The 21537-nt window shown below is 42.1% G+C and overlaps 1 protein-coding gene across 3 annotated transcripts in view; it reads left to right on the top strand.

Moving 5' to 3' along the window:
- The window catches only part of LOC147028987 (discoidin domain-containing receptor 2-like), a 128427-nt gene that overhangs the window by 92746 nt on the left and 14144 nt on the right, over positions 1 to 21537 (top strand). For all 3 annotated transcript variants that reach the window (XM_085879886.1, XM_085879885.1, XM_085879887.1), the window contains exons 14-19: positions 2883 to 2965; positions 3856 to 3972; positions 9706 to 9830; positions 10024 to 10194; positions 13132 to 13258; positions 14038 to 14145. In XM_085879886.1, the coding sequence (XP_085736012.1) occupies positions 2883 to 2965; positions 3856 to 3972; positions 9706 to 9830; positions 10024 to 10194; positions 13132 to 13258; positions 14038 to 14145 (731 nt within the window). The remainder of the gene's footprint in view (positions 1 to 2882; positions 2966 to 3855; positions 3973 to 9705; positions 9831 to 10023; positions 10195 to 13131; positions 13259 to 14037; positions 14146 to 21537) is intronic.

Genomic DNA, 21537 nt, shown 5'->3' with positions numbered 1-21537 from the left:
GCTCATTCAAAGTGCGCACTTATTCAATTGTAATGCACGGATTGACTCGAGAAACAAAAGAAAACACATCGATTATAAAGCAATCGGGTTCAATGATTAATACATAAGGATGGGAAGGTGTCATGATGGCAAAGACGACACTCACTTATTACTAGACAGAAACAGGCTCGCCTGACTTAAACTATGCCTAAGACAAACATGCGCACACAGTGGGATTGAAATACAGTGGGAGAGAGAAAAAAGATGTATAAAATGGGGACGATTCTGGAAATTGGTCACTTGGATGCATTTAACCCTTTCAACCCTAGTGGCCGTTTTACCGGCCGCTTATTCAAACCTCCATATACCCGAGCAGCCGGATTTTTCTCCGGGGGCCCAGGGTGGGAAAGCCGTAAGTCCAAGGAGCTGAAGGTTAAAAGGGTTAAGGCAGGAGAGCTCGTGACCCAATCAGGTCCTTTCAGTTGGAGAAATTCCAGGGCGATATGAAGTCTGGGTCACCAGGATGTTTGCAGAGCTCTCCTCCGCAAAACAACTCTCTAGAACACATTACATTCACCCTGCTCGCAGCACATCCTGTACTGGTACAGTTAACTGCAAAACTCACTCTCTCGGTATGAGGAGCTGTGTTGTCCGCCCTTCCTTGAGCAGGACTCTTGATCACATCCAAAGGATGAAAGCCCTGATTTGTCCAGCAGGACGACCACTCACGCCCCTCGATAAGCCATGGCCCAGCGTTCATACCGTCCAATAAGGATGTAGTCCGGGGCTTGATGTCGCAAGGCTTATGTTACCTTGAATAACATGGAAAATAAAATAACAAAAACAATAAAATAATCATTGAAATAATAGATATTTAAAAGTGAAATTACAGAAGGCAGAGAAGAATGATACAGAACAACTAAGCATTTGGTCTCTGGCAGGTCTGTAGGTGATGTGACAGCACAGCTTATGCTGAACACACTGACCCTAAAAAAATTTAAACGACTCTCATTAAATTATCCCTTTCCCAAGGCCATTTTTTATTTCAAAATTCTCTCTCACATTTGTTGTCTGCATTGGTGAGTGAGATGCCTTTGCTGTTATTTCCTTGTCCCTTTTTTTTTTGGAAACAATGGGAAACATTCAGGTGTTCTTTTCTGCTGCTTACCTGTCGGTTTACAATCAACAACAGCCTTGATGGGGAAGTTCAAGGCGATACCTGTGACTTTGGTGGAAGCCTCCTTCATTTCAGGCTGTTCAGTGGCCAACATTCCATTTATTATATTTTTGCTTTGTATATAAATAGAGAGAGCTTTGTGACTCTGAAAACATATTTCAAAAACGATATCAGAAATATGCAAAGAAGAGAATAACCTCAACCTCCCTCCCCTCTCCACCCCAACCCTCTCCCAAACTCCCTTCTTGCGTGTGCTCAACATACAGGACAGTCTGAAATTTTTTTTGAAAAACAACTCTCCCCTTCCCCTCCACGTAATTAATTATATGACATGCAGATACTTAGGAACCTCATTCTCAACTCAATTGAATGGAATTGAATTTTTATTGACTCTTCGACTCCTTTCACGTCATGAGAGCAAAAAAAAAACCACAAGAATACAAACGACCCCAAGAGGAGTGACGTCTGGATACAGATGACCAGACATAATGCATTTTTAAGCACGACTCAGCACACAAAATTCCTCGATGACAGCAAATAAATCAACAAGTCATTAGAACCTGGATAATATGCTATCAATAAACTTTGCCACATTGACAAGCTCAACAACATCACCTACATTTAATATCTCGTTCATTTTATGCACTGAGGGAGGGATTTTCCCAATAACGAGGCATGAGCCTCGCATAATTGGACATAACTGTTGAAAAGTATCCTGTGAATAGCAACCATGAGAAACAGGAACATTGTGGTTTCCATTGCGAAATTTATGCCTGGTGTTGGCTTTAATGGTTAGGGTGGTGGGCTTGGTGGTTCTCGGATCCTGAGTTCAAATCCCACTCGGCTGTTGAATTAATACCAGATAGGGTTGACTCTGCCTGTTATCCTTCTGAGTTCGGCAAAATGAGTACCAGCTTTCTGGTATCCTGTGTCGGAGTGGTAACCCGTCCGGGATCGTGCCCAATAACCAAGAAGACTGCTTAGACAGCACCAACGCTCTGTCCAGAGTATGGGCCCAATGGATGCAATGCAAAATTCACACAAATTAACTCTGAGGACTGGAGAGAGTTGCAATGAATAAGGTTCGAAGTAAAACTTGTTCTTCAATACACTGTAACTTGAGTGCAGGGGGTTACTTTTCACTTTATCATGCCAAATTGTGCACACTCATATGAAGAATTTTGCATTTGCTGCGAGACATAAACCATGGTTTATCAAAGTTAGAGAAATCATACCATGTATTGGAATAACTACAGCGATCAACAATACTTTTCACAGACGATATCCATTTCGACTCGAATATTTCACTTCCATGAAGATGTTTTGCTAATCTCACCATAACAGCAGAAAAAATTTGTTCTACTTGCCACTTACAATTCACAACCAAACATTTACCATGCTCTTATCAATAAAGTCTTGTATTTGGTTAACTTTCTGTTTCCCCAAGTACCGTACAGTTAGCGGTCCTTTAATTGAGGTGTAATATTTGTTTAAGAAACTTATGATTGAACATTCCAATGAGTGGTATTGTAACAAACACAAACTCTGCCTAACTTCAAATTAAAAAAAAAATTGCCTTTAAATTCGAACCTCTTCACTTGATACTGATATACTTTTACTACATTATGGGTCCTTCAATGATGCCAGTTAAACAAGCTTATTGATTTTCTTTTTCATTGATTTCATTAAAAAAAGCAAAAATTGTTCTTGTATTTCCTTACCCCAGTGAATCAAGGAGAGTATACAGAGCCAGATTTAACTCGTGCCACCCCTCGGCCACTGCCTGTGACCTACTATGCAACTGCACAGGTGTGAGAAAAGTAATCCTTTATAAAGACAACATTCGGTCTGCGTCAGTCGAACAATAAGTACAATTAATTTTCACAACTAAATGTTAAGACAGGTATGCTAAGCACTATAGGAAAGAAAGTGAAAAGCCGTTTTGGGCATAAACCCTCTTCCAAAGCAAAAGAGAGCCTTGATGGATAGCATATACTTCTCCATGATGGTTGGCATACCTATCTCAATATTTGGTTGAGAAAATTCTTCGTAAGAACAGAACACAGTTGCACATATAAGGGTAAGCAATGAGGATATTTGCAATGGAGAAAGAAATAACAGTCGTGTTTAAAGATGGCATTGTCTTAACATTTTATCTGTCCTTTCATATGCAGCACTTGGCTGCAGATGCCATTATTTTATGGGGACATGGCTTTGCCGTTGATGCAATAGCCCCTGTAGTTTAAAGCAGGAATTTGAATTTAGCTAGGATGTCGGCGATACATCTTTAACATCCAGCAACTAATGCCAGCAGACAGGACACTCGGTTTTACGTCCATCTGAAGGACGGCACACAGCCTCTGGGGGCATCGACGTATTGCCTTCCCTGCGAAACACCAGAATGACAGTTTATAGCTGGGCCGAGATTAGAACCCAAACGAAGCAGCGAGGAGGCAAGTATGCATGCCCTGTAAGTCTAGGCTATCCTTCCAGCCCTTACGGCATCAATGAAACACCTACAACTGGGAAAAATGTGTGACACTGGCCGGAAACTACAAATGAAACTGCAAACATCTTTGTTGAGTTTTGGTGGTTCCTTTCGGTTTGGGGTAAAACTTTTTGCATCCCTCTCCTTTCCCATAGTTGTCTTTTTTTTATAACTTCCAAACAGTTAGCTTTTTCTTGAAATTTTCCTACAGGTAGCTGGCGAGTTGAGATCCAGTGTTGATGAGTCCTTCCCTGGTCCTTTGCCACCGGAATTTCCAAGAAATAGACTCCGTCCCCTGCAGTTATTGGGTCAGGGACAGTTTGGAGAGGTAAGGCAGCAACATGAGGAATGGTAAGAAATTGTGGTTGTGGCCGACAGAGGAATATTTACATTATTTATCGAAAAATTTTCTCCACTCCTGATGTACAAACACATTGAATGTTCTCCGTAATCTCCTTGAAGATTAAATACAAAGCTATCAGTTAAACAAAATTAATGAGCACGAAATCATGTTCCACATGGTGTCTTTTAAATACATACCCATTTTTACCTGCTTCAACAAAGGTGAAGGAGGTTATGTTTTCATCACTCTCTTTTCTGTTTGTTACTTGCAAAATCGAAGATTTTTAAAGTATATTGATCAGTCGATTTTGTTCTTCCTTGGCAAATTTTTGTTTTGCCTAGTCTGTTTGGCTGAAACGTTTGTCTGTCTGTCTGTTTGTCACACGATGTTTGGCCACAGTTTTCAAGCAATCGTTTAAAAAAATTTTGCTTGTGTAGGTGACCGTCCAAGGACAGCAACGCTAAATTTTGGTGAAGATCCCAATCCGGATCTGAATCTGAGAATTATATAAGCGATTCTTTACCGTTGAGAGAGGGCCCAAAACGATATATAGCGCAATATCTCAAAAGGTGATGGATGGATTCACACGAAACTTGGTGGACTGGTTGGGAGTGCCACGAGGAAGAATTGATTCAATTTTAGTGAAGATCCGAATCCAGATCTGGATGCAATAATTATTTAATTTTTTTTAACTGATTCTTCACCATTGAGAGTTGTTGTTGTTCGTCTTTCGGCTGCTCCCGTTAGGGGTCGCCACAGCGGATCATCTGTTATGATCCGCATACTGATTTGGCATAGGTTTTACGCCGGATGCCCTTCCTGACGCAAACCTGGTCGCCTCTTACGACGCAGGGATAAGGGTTGGGTTTCGCCATGATTCTGGGCTGCCCTACACCCTCTCATAGCGCGGCCCAGCGCAGAGCTCCCGTCCTCAAGCGATCCTCCAACCCACGCCTCCGAGTAGCCGGATTACAGGCGCACGCCACTACGCCCGGTTTATTCTTCACCATTGAGAGATGGGGTTAAAAATGACACTGCATGATACACGACACGACGAAAAGTATGTGGACACCTGCTCGTCCAACATCTCATTCCAAAATCATGGGCATTCATATGGAGTTGGTCCCCCCCCTTTGCTGCTATAACAGCCTCCACTCTTCTGGGAAGGCTTTCCACTCGATGTTGGAACATCGCTGTGGGATTTGTTTCCATTCAGCCACAAGAGCATTAGTGAGGTCGGGCACTGATGTTGGGCGATTAAGTCTGACTCACAATCGGCATTCCAATTAATCCCAAAGGTGTGCAATGGAGTTGATGTCAGGGCTCTATGCAGGCCAGTCAAGTTCTTCCACACTGATCTCGCCAAACCACTTCTGTGTGGACTTCGCTTTGTGCACGGGGTCATTGCCATGCTGAAAAAGGAAAGGGCCTCCCCCAAACTTTGCCACAAACGTGGAAGCACAGAATCATCTAGACTGTCAATGTATGCTGTAGTGTAAAGATTTCCCTTCACTGGGACTAAGGGGCCTAGCCCCCACCATGAAAATTGTGCCAAACTATTATTCCTCCTCCACCAAACTTTACAGTTGGCACTATGCATTCGGGCAAGTAGCGTTCTCCTGGCATCTGCCAAACTCAGATAAGTCCATCAGACTGCCAGATGGTGAAGCGTGAAAGATTCATCACTCCAGAGAAAGCGTTTCCACTGCTCCAGTCCAATAGCGGTGAGCTTGACACCACTCCAGCCGACGCTTGGCATTGCGTATAGTGATCTTAGGCTGGTTTGCGGATGCTCGGCAATGGAAACCCATTTCATGAAGCTCTTGATGAACAGTGCTTGTGCTGATGTTGCTTGCAGAGTCAGTTTGGAATTCAGTAGTGAGTGTTGCAACTGACGACAGACGATTTTCCACGCTACACGCTTCAGAACTTGGCCGTCCTGTTCAGTGAGCTTGCGTGGCCTCCCACTTTGCGGCTGAGCTGTTGTTGCTCCGAGACATTTCCACTTCACAAGAACAGCACTTCCAGTTGAACGGAGCACCTCTAGCAGGGTAGAAATATGACTAACTGACTTGTTGGAAAGGTGGCATCCTATGACAGTGCTACGTTGAAAGTCACTGAGCTCTTCAGTATGGTCCATTCCACTGCCAATGTTTGTCTATGGAGATTGCATGGCTGTGTGCTTGATTTTATACACCAGTCAGCAACGGGTGTGGCTGAAATAGCTGAACATGCTCATTAGAAGGTGTGTCCACATACTTTTGGCCATGTTGAGTATCTCAAAAAGTTGATGACGGATTTGGATGAAACTTGGTGGACAGGTTGGATGTATGACACGAACTAATTGTTTCGATTTTGATGAAGATCTGAATCTGGAATCGGATTCGAGAACTTTTCATGTGATTCTTCACCATTGAGAGATGGGGCCAAAAACAATATATAGCACAATATCTCATGAGGTTATGGATGGATTCACACAAAATTTGGGGGACAGGTTGGGAGTGCCACTTGGAAGAATTGATTCAATTTTAGTGAAGATCCGAATCCAGAATCCTTTCAACGAGAATTATTTAATTTTTAACTGATTCTTCATCATTGAGAGAGATGGGGCTAAAAACGATATTGCATGATCTGAAAAAGTTGAGGACGGATTCGGATGAATCTTGGTGGAAATTCGATTTTGGTGAAGATCTGAATGAGGATACGGATTCCAGAATTTTTCAGGGGATTCTTCACCATTGAGAGATGGGGCCAAAAACTATGTACAGCATGTTATCTCTAAAAGTTGCGGACAACTTGTGAAAAAACGAGGTGGTTAGGTGACAAGAACAAGCTGATTCGATTTTGGTTAAGGTCCGGAATCAGATCCGACCTATCAGTGGCATACAAAATGCAAACTATCCAGTCTGGCGGAGGTATGTTCTCTACAGAGTGCCGTTCAGTTTCGCAAAGTGTCACTCTATGAGTGATTTTTTCAGTCTGTCTGTCTGTCTGTCTGTCTGTCTGTCTGTCTGTCTGTCTATCGCATTCAGGTCACAATTTTATACCGATCTTTACGAAACTTCACAACATGGTGGAGTTTGCCATAAGCAAGAAGCCTATTGTTTTTGAGGTCAAAATATCAACATAGGCCAAAGGTCAACGAATTCATCAAATTTCTAAAATCCTCAATTTTCATCCAATTGACTTGAAATTTGAAGAGGATATATATCTCAGGTCACTGAATTCAACAGCCAATTATTTTTTGAGATCAGCATCGACCAAAAGGTCGACATAGGCCATAGGTCAACAACTAAGCTGGGATTTCTGAAATCCTAAATTTTTTATCCCATTGATTTGAAATTTGAAGAGGATTTGCAGATCAGGTTACTGAATTCAACCGCCAATTATTTTTGAGGTCAAATTTTGTTTTATGGATTTTGCAAGTGTTGTGCTATGGATGACATCTTTCTTGTTTGTCTGTCTGTGTGTGCAGGATATCTCAAAAAGTTTGTAGATGAATTCAAATGAAATTTGGTGGGCAGGTTGTGTGTGTGACAAGGCAAAAGTAATTAGATTTTGGTGAAGATCCAGATCGGGAAATGAGAATTATTAAATTATGTAAGTGATTCTTCACCATTGAGGGATTGTTCTCAAAAAACGATTATATAGCATGATATTTAAAAAAGTTATTGAGCTCGATATGTTCTCGTGGATCAGGCATTACGTGACGGAGGTATGAACTCTACCGAGTGTCCTTGTAGTTATTTATTGAATACAACTAACATACACAACTTTAGAGAAAACAAGCATCCACAACCTTACAGTTGAATGTGAAACAGTTAGGAGGAAAGTTTTAAATATTCTTGACTAATGAACATACCCACCTTCTCTTTCAATACACGTTATTGTGTGTCCACCTCGAGGTACCGAAGCGAGTCCACCAGTTAACTGGAGGATGTCACGGTAGAAAAAGATTTAAGAACAAATATGTGCCCTGTTTGTTGGTTTGCCAGTGAAACAAGCATATGATGATCGACAGAAGGATCGTTTATGAGTCATATTTATGAATCCCAACTGTCTACCTTTAAAACAATAACACTCATTAAAATAGAACCTTCACGACTTTCCGAAGAATACCCAAATTAATAAAGTGCAAACGTCTCGGATATCAACGCAGCTATGAAATAACTCACAACTTTCGAGGTTACAAATTATCTCAGGTAACCAGTTTGTAACATAAACCCCAGCAAGTTATAAATGGGTTTTGGCTTGGCTCTGAACACATTCAAAAGGATCTTGTCCAGTAGGTGCACATAGGATGAATGTGCCAGGATATTCACATCACAAAAGTCCTCAGAGGGTGAAGCCTTGTAACACCAAAGTATGCACATGAGCCCGAGTCCACAGGGCATGTTGTGTGAGATGTTGAATTTGGGACCGCACACTGTTAATGACAATGCATACCCAAAAGCCCTGAATTCCTGAAAACATTTGAGGTGAGAGAGTGAAGGATCAGGCAGGTTGCTGGCTCGATACAGCCACCGAAGAGATGCCTGCTTTGAAGTCGTCTCCGAAACAAGAGCAGTGCAGCTGATTCAACAAGTAGACCGACCAGGAGATAAGAGCGACAAACGTACAGTGGGGTGAAGCTGGTGCTTTAATCAGGGAATGGAGTTGCTGCATCATTCCAAGTTCGCATACAGAAGATTCCTGATTCCACCTTTACTGGAGGAGCCAGTTTTTGAAATTAATTCTGCCACAAGAAATGCACTACACATCCATTCCTTTTATCTGTTTGCATGTTCCTCTCTCCTATCTCCTGATGCAAACTGTTGGTATTTTTTCTCTTTTGCACACGATCAGTTTTTCTTAAATCTCATTGGATCCAGAGATGTTTTACGTCTGACAAGGTTAGTATGGCAGTCTGGTGCATCTTATCTCAAGAGCTGTTTATTTTTTTTATTTATTTGAGGCACCATTGTCTTTCCAAAGTTCTTGTCAAAGCCCCTTGACTGCATTGATTGGTCATTGTGACCTTCCCCAAATCAACTTGGACATTAAACGGCTTTCTTCACCCACCAGCTCTGAATTCATTTGACTGAAAACAATTATTTTACCAAAGTGCAAAACTCTTTCTTCATCAGGGTACATTTAAATTCCTTCACTCAACATTTCGCTCCCAGCTCAATTTGATTACAATTAACTTAATTAACCACATTACAATGAACTTTTATCGACAGCACAATTGTATGTTGTACTGTTCTGCAACAACGGCTGGATATGTTCAATAAAACTGTCCACAACTTTTTGCACAGATGGCACAAGATATAACCCGAACAGCATTAGTGATGCAATCTCATATCTCAACCAAGGACTGTGTGGCATGTGGCATGAAAGCTGTCCTTGATGAAACCCCACAAAATAATCACAGGGAGTAAAGTCCGGGGATCTTTGGGGCCAAGCATTGGGTCGAGAATGGCTGATCCATTTGTTGGGGAACACTGAATTAAGGAATTCACAAACAGCTCGTTCATAAAAAAAAGAAAAAAAGAAAACGAATATTAATTGAAAGAGAAAGTGGACATGTTTGAGTACTAAACAAAACTTCAAACAAAACTCTAAAAGTTACATTTAAGTTTCAACTGGAAAGTTGTGTATGCTTGTTGTATTTAATGAATAAAAAGTGGATACATATTTAAGGGACACCCTGAATACACCTGCTTTACCCTCCTCCAGGTTCATCTTTGTGAAGCTGATGGACTGTGGGAAATTCTTGGTGAAGAACCAGAAGAGGGGCTTACAACAAGCCCTGCTTTTGTTGCTGTTAAGATGCGTCACCCTGAAGCTGGGCCAAGTGCTCGGTAACTTCTACCTAATTGGCTTTCTTTTTGAAATTTCTCTCACATTGCCTGCCTTCAACTATTCTTCTTCTGAAGCAAATTTATTGGTTGGAAAACACATTTCTCCCTTTTCTTTGTCTCTATCCCCCATCAAAATCACTTCACAGGTCATTAATTAATTTGTTTTTTTTTGTGTTTGTAATCATCTCAACAGAGCTGACTTTTTGCATGAAGTTCGGGTGCTGACGCGATTACAACACCCAAAGGTGCTTCGGGTCTTGGCCGCATGCCTCTCCCCTGGTGGACCGATTGCTATTGTTACAGAATTCATGGCTCATGGAGACCTTCATCAGTACTTAAATTCACAACCAGAGGAAGAGCTCAGGTGAGTTTGTATGGGGTGCAGGATGTAGTTTCTTCAATGCCTCCAAATAAAACTTGTTACTTCTGCCACCAAAGGTGGAAGGTGGTATGTTTCCATCCATATCTGTTTGTCGTTTAGGTTATTTGTGTGTAGGTTATCTCAAAAAGTTGTGGACGGATTCGGATGAAACTTGGTGGACACTGGACAGGTTGGGTGTGTGACCATGACGAATTGATTAGATTTTGGTGAAGATCCGGAACCAGATCTGGCCACTAAAATTTTTAAAGTGATTCTTCACCATTGAGAGATAGAGCCTCAAATGATATGCAGCATGATATCTCAAAAATAGGACCACTGGACCTTCAGCTTATCTGAGCCCTGGCCTAAGGTTGGAATTTACGCGACCACCATTTTGACACACTTCCGGTCATGTGATTGGCATGGCCTCTGCAATTTAACATCAGGAACCCTGTCCTAATGTTGAAACCCAAATTTGGTAGCATTCTGACTGGGGTCTGGAGAAGAAGATTTTTGAAGAAATTTACTATGTCGGCCATTTTGACATACTTGAAGTCATGTGACTGGAATGAGCTTTGCAATCCCCATCATCAGTCAGCAGTGGAATGTTGCTGCCAAATTTCAGCCAGATTGGCCCACCGGTTTTGCCTGAGAAGTCGAAATAGGAGATAGATGGACGGACAATGACCATATCTGATCTGGAATTCCAATTCCAGATAAGCTAATAATTTCATGGGCCCGATATGTTGTACTGCATCAGTCATTGCTTGGCGGAGATATGCGCTCTTCCAAGTGCCCTTCTCGTTACCTTTGCCCACCGATGGTGGAAGGAGGTTCTGTTTTCACCCCTGCCTGTCTGTTTGTTTAGTTGCAAAATCGAAAAATTTTTCAAGTATATTGGTTGGTTGGGTGCGTTATTCTGTCTCTGTCTGTCTGTTTGTTTTTGTTTATTGCCGAGAGTTCAAAATTTTAAATCGATCATCACGAAACTTCACCACATGCTAGAGTTTGGCTGATTTGACCTTTTGACCTCAAAAACAATAGGTTTCTTCCTTATGACAAACGTCAACAAATTTGTCAAATTTCTAAAATCCTCAATTTTGAGCCGATAGACTAGAAATTTGAACAAAATTTGCATATCAAGTCACTGAATTGAACCACCCAATTATTTTTGAAGTCAACATGGGTCAAAAGGTCAACATAGGCCAAAGGTCAGCAACTTAGGTGGAATTTCTAAAATTGTGGAATGGCTCATTTTTTGTTTAAGATTTGATGACCTTAAATCTCTGTCTTTCTTGACATGAGTGGCCGGGCTGAAGCCTCCGGGTTGGAGGCGACGCTTTGGTCGGCACATGTACGGGACTCACGTCACGTCCCTTTGAGATCAGGTGGGAGCGCTTTGTCACGCTCCGCACTTTTTTGGCTACATCTCCCACCGATCGCACTTGCCTTCTGGTTTTTTGGTGTGCATCAGCAGAAACAATCGTCTGGCTGGCAGACAGACCTTTGTTTGATGCAGATTATGTGGTTTTACCGTATGCGACATAATATGCAACTGATGCTCACCATCACAGCCAGAGGGTGCTAATAATATATATATTATAATAATATATATTATAATATTAGCCAGAGGGTGCTAATAATATATACATACATATATATATATATATATATATATATATATATATATATATATACATATATATATATACATATACATATATATATATATATATATATATATATATATATATATATATATATATATATATATATATATATATACATATACATATACATATACATATACATATACATATACATATACATATACATACATACATACATACATACATACATACATACATACATACATACATACATACATACATACATACATACATATACATATACTGAACAAAAATATAAACGCACCAAGCGATTGTTACTATTTTACCTCAAACTCATTAATACTAAATCTTCACAACAATTTGGTTATAGAATCCATGACAATTGAGCATTAAATTTCAAAGAGTTCCTTGAGAATTCTGGCGACAGTCTTTGCGCTACAACAGCCGACACAACCGAGGTGTCACTGTCAGAGTTCACACAGTCAGTAGCGGGTGTTGGCCTCCCTCAAGCGGTTACGCACCGTCTGGGCTGAAATGCGCCTGTTATGCAGCCCGACAGTCTCATCGGCAGTCCTCGTGGCCGGTCGGAGTCGATCCCGGAGATGTTGCAGCCTCATGTGACCCTGACCGGCGGTGGTCACACGTGGTCGCTGGGCATGTGGGTGGTTCACGGTGCTTCCAGTCTCTCTGAGGCGCGTTCTCAGGCGGCTAATGGTGGAGTGGTGGACATTGAAGTGTGCTGCAACGGCCCGTACTGAGGTCCCAGCATTCAGCATGCCAATGGCGCGCCCCCTCAAGATTTGTGACATCTGTGGCATGTTGACATTTGGCACCAGTCCACATTTTGGGGAGGCCTTTTATAGGGCAAGCTATAGGGAGTGTTTGTGTCCTGGTCACGCTCACTGACCATCACTCTGTCAAGCCCCATGGTGCTCATGGGAAGGATTACTCAACGTGTGAGTCCACACACTCAGAGTGGTCAATTTCAATGGGAACATCTGTCTTGAGCAAAACAAAGGAACCATTGCTCAAACATATCATCGGTTTGACCATTTTCCCATAATGGCAATCTTGACTTAGATATTTAGGTTGGTGCGTTTATATTTTTGTTCAGTATATATATACACATACACATACACATACACATACACATACACATACACATACACATACACATACACATACACATATATACACGTACATGTGCTACTTGTAAATGTTTACATGATGTACTTAAATACCCTATAGGCCTTCACTAATCATTTTTAACATTCTTTTTTTTTTAATTTTCTCTGCTTTGCATCCACAGCACATCCAGGCTGCTCTCTATGGCATTGCAGGTGGCACAAGGGATGAACTATCTGGCATCAATAAATTTCATCCATAGAGATCTTGCTGCTCGAAACTGCCTTGTTGGGAAGTTTGAAACAGTCAAGGTCAGTTTATAGTTTCACAGGGTTTTTTCTTCGAGCTCTTTTCCAAAATTTCCATCGTGTTTCCTCTGTTTATGGTTTACTGTTGACCCTTGAAAACACATTTGGCTCATCAATGACGTTCAATGAGAGTGTTTCATTTGCATGCCTCACCTCGTATGTTCTAAATGTATGTGCCATTACATTTTGGGCTTGACTCTTAATGTGCCTTGGACTATTTGGGGTGGGCACTGAAATACGACCCATTGAAAATGCATTGCCATGCAAAATCCTCCTACCTTTCAAAAAAACATGATTTAATAAGTTTTTCTTTATTATTTTATTATTATTCCAGTATTGTATCCCCTTGTTGATGCGATCTGTCAGTGCCTCACAATTACGGTCGTCTTTCTCATCGAGCTTAACAATTTAACAAGTTAAAAAAGTGTCAATTAATTATTGCTTTTATTGTTGATTGATTCATTCTCCTCACAATGCTGCGGACGCACAATGCTATTCCATCAAGCTGCGGATGAAGGCCTTTTACAATCTAAACTTGGCCTTCATGTAATTTGTACACAATCAAAAGTTGAGTTTATATTATATTTTCCCAATCTCTATCTAGATTACTGATCTGTATTGAAATTTCATTTTATTCTCGGTTTATGTTGGATATCAATGCAATTTTTAATTTGATCTAAGTGTAAGTGTTGATCTCAATGTACGGTTATCGATGCACAACTTTTAACAAATGACGAATCATTATACAGGATGACTTCCAATGTTTCTCATAACCCTTGCAGGTGGGAGATGTCGGAATGGGACGGAGCCTTTATGCAGGGGATTACTACCGGGTAAAAGGTCGTGCTTTGCTCCCCATTCGCTGGCTTGCTCCTGAGAGTTTACTCTTGGTAAGTGCCTCATCTATTCATCGTGTGTGCACGTTGGAAATGGAGATGCGGGTATATTATATGATATTGTTACATTTATAGGGGTGGGAGGGCAGATGTAGAAATATGGCCTGAGCATCATTCATGTTCCTGGTGGGACATAGCATTCCGCCATATATTAAATGCATGCTTCCTGCGAAGTCATCCATCTTACCGCCATTAGGGGGATGGTGTATTCCACTTGAGTGGAGAGACAGGTTAGGATGTGTTGCCCAGTATTCCCCTCGTTTGGCTGGATTTGAGGTTGTCTTGGCAGTGTTCATGGAAGCTTGTGGGGGTAATTGAAAAGACCACCGGAAGGCGGCTTGTGATTGGCATGCATTGCTTCCTGCACATCAATGCGATTGGTGAGGAACAGCCCGAGTCTGGCATGTTTCCACTCACATATGCACACGGGTTTGTGGATCCGTGATGTTTGTGCTGATGTTTGTGGATCCGTAAATGCGCTACCTCTACACCATCCTTTAAGGACTGGGACCTTTATATTGCTGATAATTGTGTATTCATTCATCTGTTTTCCAAATCCTTGTTTGACACCCTGTTGACACCGTTTATTTTTGTTTGAAGCATTGCACTTGGATGTGATAAACTGCTGTGTATATTTTCTGTTGTCAATTAACTTGTCATCAGTGACTTATGCTCATTTACTCACTATGATTTATTTTAATTCAAGCAAATACAACCCGTCGCTTCACTGGCAGGAATATTAAGTGTGGGGGCTGGGGGGGGGTGAGAAAGAGGAAAGAGAAGGGAGGGGAGGGAGGAGGAAGTAGTGGAAAGAGAGAAGAGGGATAAGAGAGAGAGAGGAGAGGAGGAGGGAGAAGAGGGGGAGGGAAAGGAGGGAGGAGGGGTGTGGGAGCTAGGAGGGGGTGAGGATGGGGGAAAGAGCGAGGAAGTGGGGGGGTGGGGAGAGTGACGCCTCACCAAACGTTGCTATACACTCCGGGAGGTAGGGTGGGAGCGAGGAGGATGGGGGAGAGAGGAGGAGGGAAGTGGGAAGGGGGAGGAGGTTTTGGAGGAGGTAAGCCTGAGGGGAGGGGTTCCCGACTTGCATTTGGTAGCAGGACTTGTGGAGTAGTACAGGATTGAATAAAATGAGGTACAGAGACCGCTGGGAGATGTCCATGGGGGTGGATAGGGGCATGCATCTGGGATGAGAAAAGTGTAAGGGGAGGGGGTTTTGGAGGAGATAAGTGAAAGGGGAGGGGGGAAGTGATGGTAAGGCAGCATGAAGGGAAGGGAAGGTGGTGTGAGGGGAGGGGAAGGAAGGCAGCACAAGAGGAAGAGAAGGCAACGGGAGGAGAGGGGAAGGGAAGGCATTGTGAGTGTTAGAGGAAGGGAAGACAAAGCAGCATGAGGGGATGAGAAGGAATTGTGAGGGGAGCGGAAGGGAAAGAAGCGGGAGGGGGAGGGAAGGCAGTATGAGGGGAAGGGAAGGCAAAGCAGCGGGAGGTGAAGGGAAGGCAAGGCAGTGTGAGGGGAAGGGAAGGCAAGGCAGCATGAATGGAAGGGAAGGCAAGACAGTGTGAAGGCAAGAGAATGCAGTGTGAGGGGAATGAAAGGGAAGGCAGCATGAGGGGAAGGCAAGGCAGTGTGAGGGGAAGGGAAGGCAAGGCAGTGTGAAGGCAAGAGAATGCAGTGTGAGGGGAATGAAAGGGAAGGCAGCATGAGGGGAAGGGAAGGCAGTGTGAGGGGAAGAGAAGGCAAGGCAGTGTGAAGGCAAGAGAATGCAGTGTGAGGGGAATGAAAGGGAAGGCAGCATGAGGGGAGGGGAGGGAAGGCAGCATGAGGGGTGAGGAAGAGAAGGATGAAAAAACACTCAAACAGCACCATTTTCTTTTTAACCGCCGTGTTCTATATAAAAACGGGCATGAGCATTTAAAAACCCACGCTATCTACCTGGCAAAGGCCTGCCTGCCTGCCTGCACGCATGCATGCTTGCACGTGCAGTGACCTTTGCACCCCCCTGCTCACTCCGAATCTGATTATTATATACTACATAATGGGGAAACAGTTTTAAAAGCAAAACGAATCTGTCAGTCCTGAACAGTTCTCTTGACAGAGGGGAAGGGATGGGAGAGGGAGAGGGAGAGAGAAAGGGAATGGGGTGAGGAGAGAGACAGAGACACAGAGAGACAGAGAGAGAGAGAGAGAGAGACAGACAGACAAAGATAGAGAGAGAGACAGAGACATAGACATAGAGAGAGAGAGACAGAGACAGAGACAGAGACAGAGACAGAGACAGAGACAGAGACAGAGACAGAGACAGAGACAGAGACAGAGACAGAGACAGAGACAGAGACAGAGACAGAGACAGAGACAGAGACAGAGACAGAGACAGAGACAGACTTGACTTTTATTATAAAATGTACAAAAGAAACAAGTGATGCAACATGTGCAGATTCAATCAAAACGTGAATCAGGAACGGGAATAACTTAAGGTGTTAAATTAATACAAAAGGAATAAATTTTCTCCTTTCACTCTGCACAATCCTTCAATTTTACACCATTTGTCAATGAAGCCATTAATTTGCGAACTCTCTCGATAAAACAGGAATTCCATTTTGAGACGGACACACACAGAGCCTTCCTTTAAAGGCAAGCAGAGCGCTGCATTCCTGTGAATTAACACCAGAAATCATCCTCTTGCGAGTGATGTGTATTGCGAGTTTCGCTTCAGTGAGCAGAAAATTAGCAACTTCAATTCCGACATTCTTGTTAGATACTGGAATGCAGAAAATAAAATAATGGAATGAAAAGCAAAAGCCTAATCTTTGGAAAAAAAGTTTCAAGAGTTTAAACAGTGGGATCAACCTTTGACAACCAACATAAGCATGGAAAACATCCTCGGGTTGATGGCAAAAAGGACATTCATCGGACGAAACAAGGTTCAATCTTTTGAGGAATACGTTTTGAAGTCAAGGAATAGTGTGCGAGTCTCCACTGTACGTCTCCGGCACGTTTAGATACAGGTGATGTGTACATGGAAGACCAGGTGGGAGATGATGGAACCCCTGCGGGCAGAAGCTCTTTCCAGTGGGTCGTCAGTGCATTATTGGGGTTGGCAGAGGTAATAACATTGAGACATTGCACATACCATGGCAGTCTTTGTACATGTTTGTAGAGGCTTGATGGAAGGAGCGTTAGAAAAAACGAAATCAGGGAAGTCAGGTTGTGTTGTACTTGCACCTTGAACATCATGTGATGGAGGCCACGATAAATTAAAAAGATTGAAAACTTTAACAATTGAACGTAGAATTAATCCAATTATTCGTGTTGATTTAACATTGCAAGCTTCCAATATCTGGGTCGGAGTCTGCCATTCAGAATATGTGTGATTGACAAAGTCTTCCACAAGGAAGAAGCCAGATTCATTGAAGGATTGAATGAGGGACCTGCTTTGAAAGTCATGGTGAAAGAGGCTGTTGTAAAAAACAGGTTCACGCATGAAATTACTAAATTTATACGAATCCTTGTTTCGTACTGGAAGGAGGCATTGACTGGCATTTAGGAAACTTTGATAGAAGGAGGGCAGTAAGGAGGTGTCAACTCGCTGCAGATCAAGTAGAACAAGTTCAAGTCCACACTTGAGCTTGCCAGCTTGCAGGAGCAAGCAGGAAGCCAGCGGCCGCCGGGACAGGACCTCCTTGTATAGAAGTTGACGCAAGGTAGTCAGTCAAAAGGACAGTATTTTGCTGGTAATGTCCACGAGTCCTTGACCGCCTTTTTCTAGCGGGACACTCAGAAGATCTGCTCGGAGCCGGTGCATACCATTCCAGAAAAAGTTAACAAGGATTCGTTGCAAATTCAGGATTAGTGATTTGGGGGGTTGTAAGGCAATCATCCGATGCCAGAGTATGGAAGCAGCTAAATTATTGATTATTAGCACTCTACCTCTGTAAGATAGTAAGCTGGATAAACTTTTCCAGCAATTAAGGGTGTGAGAGATTTGATCCACCATCTGGTCCCAATTTTTTAAAGAAAAGGTCACGTTCCCAAGAAAAACACCCAGATGTTTAACACCATCATGCCTCCACTGCAAGGCATTAGGCAGCGGAGGTGGGATAAATAACTCTGAAGGACCAAGGCACAACACTCTACTCTTTCTCCAGTTAACAGTAGCAGAAGATGCAAGATTGAAATTTTGTAGAGCATTTGTAAGAGCAGCAATGTCAGATTGAGTGTTGACAATTACACACAGATCGTCAGCATATGCAAGAACCTTAACTGAAGGTACCACTGAAAAACCAGAGAGCTTGTGGCGTAAATGAATGAGCAAGGGTTCAATGAAAAGGGAGTACAGGTACCCAGAAAGAGGGCAACCTTGTCTAATTCCTCGCTGAACTGGAAAAGGTGAGCACAAACTGTTATTAATGTTTAGTAGACTGGAATTATTGTGATACAGCAACTTAATGCAGCAAATAAAGAAAGATCCAAACCCAAACCCCTTTAAAACTTCAAATAAATATGAATAGTCAACGTTATCGAAAGCTTTTTCTTGATCGAGAAAAATCAGCCTAGCATTGACGTTCTGACAATGGCAAATCGAAATCAAATCGCGAACAGAAAATATATTGTTAAATATTGATCGACCAGGAATGCAATAGGACTGGTCAGGAGTTACAATGTGTCCTATTATAACTTTTAAACGATTGGCAAGTAATTTGGACAGGATTTTATAATCAGCAGAAAGTGGAGAGATTGGGTGCCAGTTCTCAACAAGTTGAAGGTCACCTTTTTGGGGGATTAGTGAGAGGATAGCACGTCTGCAGCTCAAAGGAAGTTCACCAGTTTGTATGCTTTCTTGAAAGACTGTTAATAGACATGGTCCCAGCAGATCCCAGAAAGCGCTGTAGAATTCCACTGGCAACCCATCTAACCCAGGTGCTTTGCTGGTGGGCAAGGTTTTTAAAACACTTGGAAGTTCATCAAAGGTTATTTCACCTTCAACAGTCAATTTCTGTGTTTCAGTAAGTGCAGGTAAGGAAGTAGTAAAATGATGCATGTGGTTTAACAAATGCGTGCTTGGCAGAATAGAGGTTTGAAAAATAATTTTTAACAGTGAGTTTAATACTACTCGTATCAGTCAGCATCTTTCCATCAGCGGAAAGCAAGGATAATATTTGTTTCTGATTTTTGGAAGTTGTTTCCAACTTGAAGAAGAAACTGCTGGGAGTGTTTAGTTGCTGTATGTGAATCATTCTCATTCGAAGGAGTGCACCTTTTGCCTTCTCGACCAATAACTCGTTCAGAAGAGCTTTCTTTTCATGCAACATTTGCTGCTGTCTATTTTCAGTAGAGGAGGACACTGTATTTTGCAAGTTTAGAATTTGTGTCTTCACTAATTCTATGTCAATGTCACGATTCAGAGTACTGTGTCGTGAGAAGTTTTGACAGAAAACTCCAATTTGAACTTTGGTATTGTCCCACCACTGACGTTGACAAGAGAAACTCTGATTGATCTGATGTAATGTGCCCAAAAGGTTTTAAAGGAAGTAACAAATAAATCATTTTGAAGAAGTGCTGTGTTAAACTTCCAATAAGGGCTCCCCCTCTTAACTAGTGGCAATTGAAACCGCATTACAACAACATGGTGATCAGAAAACCCAGATGGGAGAATAGAGGTGTTTAAGACAAGGTTAAGAAAATGATTGGAAACGTAGAATTTATCAAGTCGAGCTCAAGACACTCGATTGTTAGAACAGCTACACCAAGTAAATTGTTGTTGCGTCGGATGTTGCAGTCGCCAAATGACTGTCAACTTGAATTTTGAAATGGAGCGAGCAAGAGCTCTCGTACTGGCTGCATGTGGCTCAGGGCCATTCCTATCAGGAGGGGGGTTTAGTGTACAATTAAAATCACCTCCGAGACATAGAAAGTGGTCGGGGGGGATATTAGCAAGAAATGATTTAAGACAATCAAAAAAAGAAGATCTTTCAGGATTTGTGCTGGGAGCATATAGATTGACAATGGTGAAAAGCTGCTGACTAATGGAAAAGGTCAGGGAAGCTAAATGTCCTTTTACAATTTCTTGGAATTCGACTAAAGTTAAAGGAAGAGTTTGCTGAAAGTAGATGGCTATCCCGGCAATCGGACTTGAAAGACTGCTAAAGAACCAATGTCCTTAAAGAAATAATTCCCATTCAGCTGAAGAAGTCAGTGGAATGAGTTTCTTGTAATAATAAGATATCAAACTTGTTGCACTCAATTAGTTGTTTAACTTGCACTTTACGGAGAGAATTACGACCACCATTGATATTCAAGCTTGCAATGGATATTTTCATCGAAGGTATGAAGAGGGGAAAGGACAGAGGTCATCGGGTAGAACAGCATCAACCATTATTTTTGAGTTCGTTCCGAGCACGACTTAAAAATTTCCTCAAACGATGACGTTGAGGGTCGGTAAGATTGTATCGATTGGGTCTGGAAATCATTATTCGGGTCACTTGAATAAAGTCTTCTAGAACTAGAAAATTGTCTTTAATTTTGACATTCTTTTTCGAAAACTTTTGTGCAAGAAGGTGTGAATAGTATCTGGAGAAATTGAAGAAGCGTCTTCGAGCTTTAGAGAAGAAGTATCGCTACCCGCATCACTTGAAACAGAGACAGAAGATGTCCCGTCAGACTCGTATCCCCCCCATACTATCTGCGACAATACCCTGCTGTTCTTCAGCAGTGACTTGATTAGATATCACAGGCACGGCTGCCTCCAAATTACAATCAATCTGTACATCCGGTGTGTTGATTTTGACTGGGGTAACTGTACATGGGAGGGAGGTTCCATCAATTCGACCGGGGACCTCAGATTCGTCAGGCACGGTGGGAGTACCAGTTTTGTCAGTTCGGGTAGGTGTTTTAGCATCATCATGACATTCGTAACACTGCTCTACGTTATGGGGAGAGGCCCCCTTTTGTGAAGCGGTACATTCTAGGGGGTCAGGAATACAGTCTTTCGATATTAATGATTTGGTATCCACTCCGTCATCATTAATATTATTATTGAGTAAAACATCCGATATTTCCTCTTCTTCTAACAAGGCCAATTGGTTGGAAAGTGAGATTTCAGTGCCATTTATGCTCGTGTCGGTTGGTCGTTTCCCGGAGGGTGATACGTTTCTGACAACAGACTTGTGTTTTTTAACTTTAGAAACAGTAACGAACCCCTCGTTTGTGGTGTCCATGTGTTCTTTACAAGTGCTTGTTGACACTCGTTCAATTACTAAAGGCCTATCTTGTTTATTTGTTGAAAGGGAAGCTGCAACATTCGACTGAAGCTCAACGTTATTTACTGAGTTGGTGATATTAATATTAAGGCAAGGATCGTCACCAACAGAATGAGTAACGTTGGGAAGA

Source organism: Eptatretus burgeri, chromosome 4 (genome assembly GCF_056783735.1).
Source record: "Eptatretus burgeri isolate ZD-2024b chromosome 4, Ebu_testis_v1, whole genome shotgun sequence".
Classification (NCBI taxonomy): domain Eukaryota; kingdom Metazoa; phylum Chordata; class Myxini; order Myxiniformes; family Myxinidae; genus Eptatretus; species Eptatretus burgeri.
Note: the sequence above shows the minus strand (reverse complement) of the source record. Positions and strands in the feature narration are given on the sequence as shown.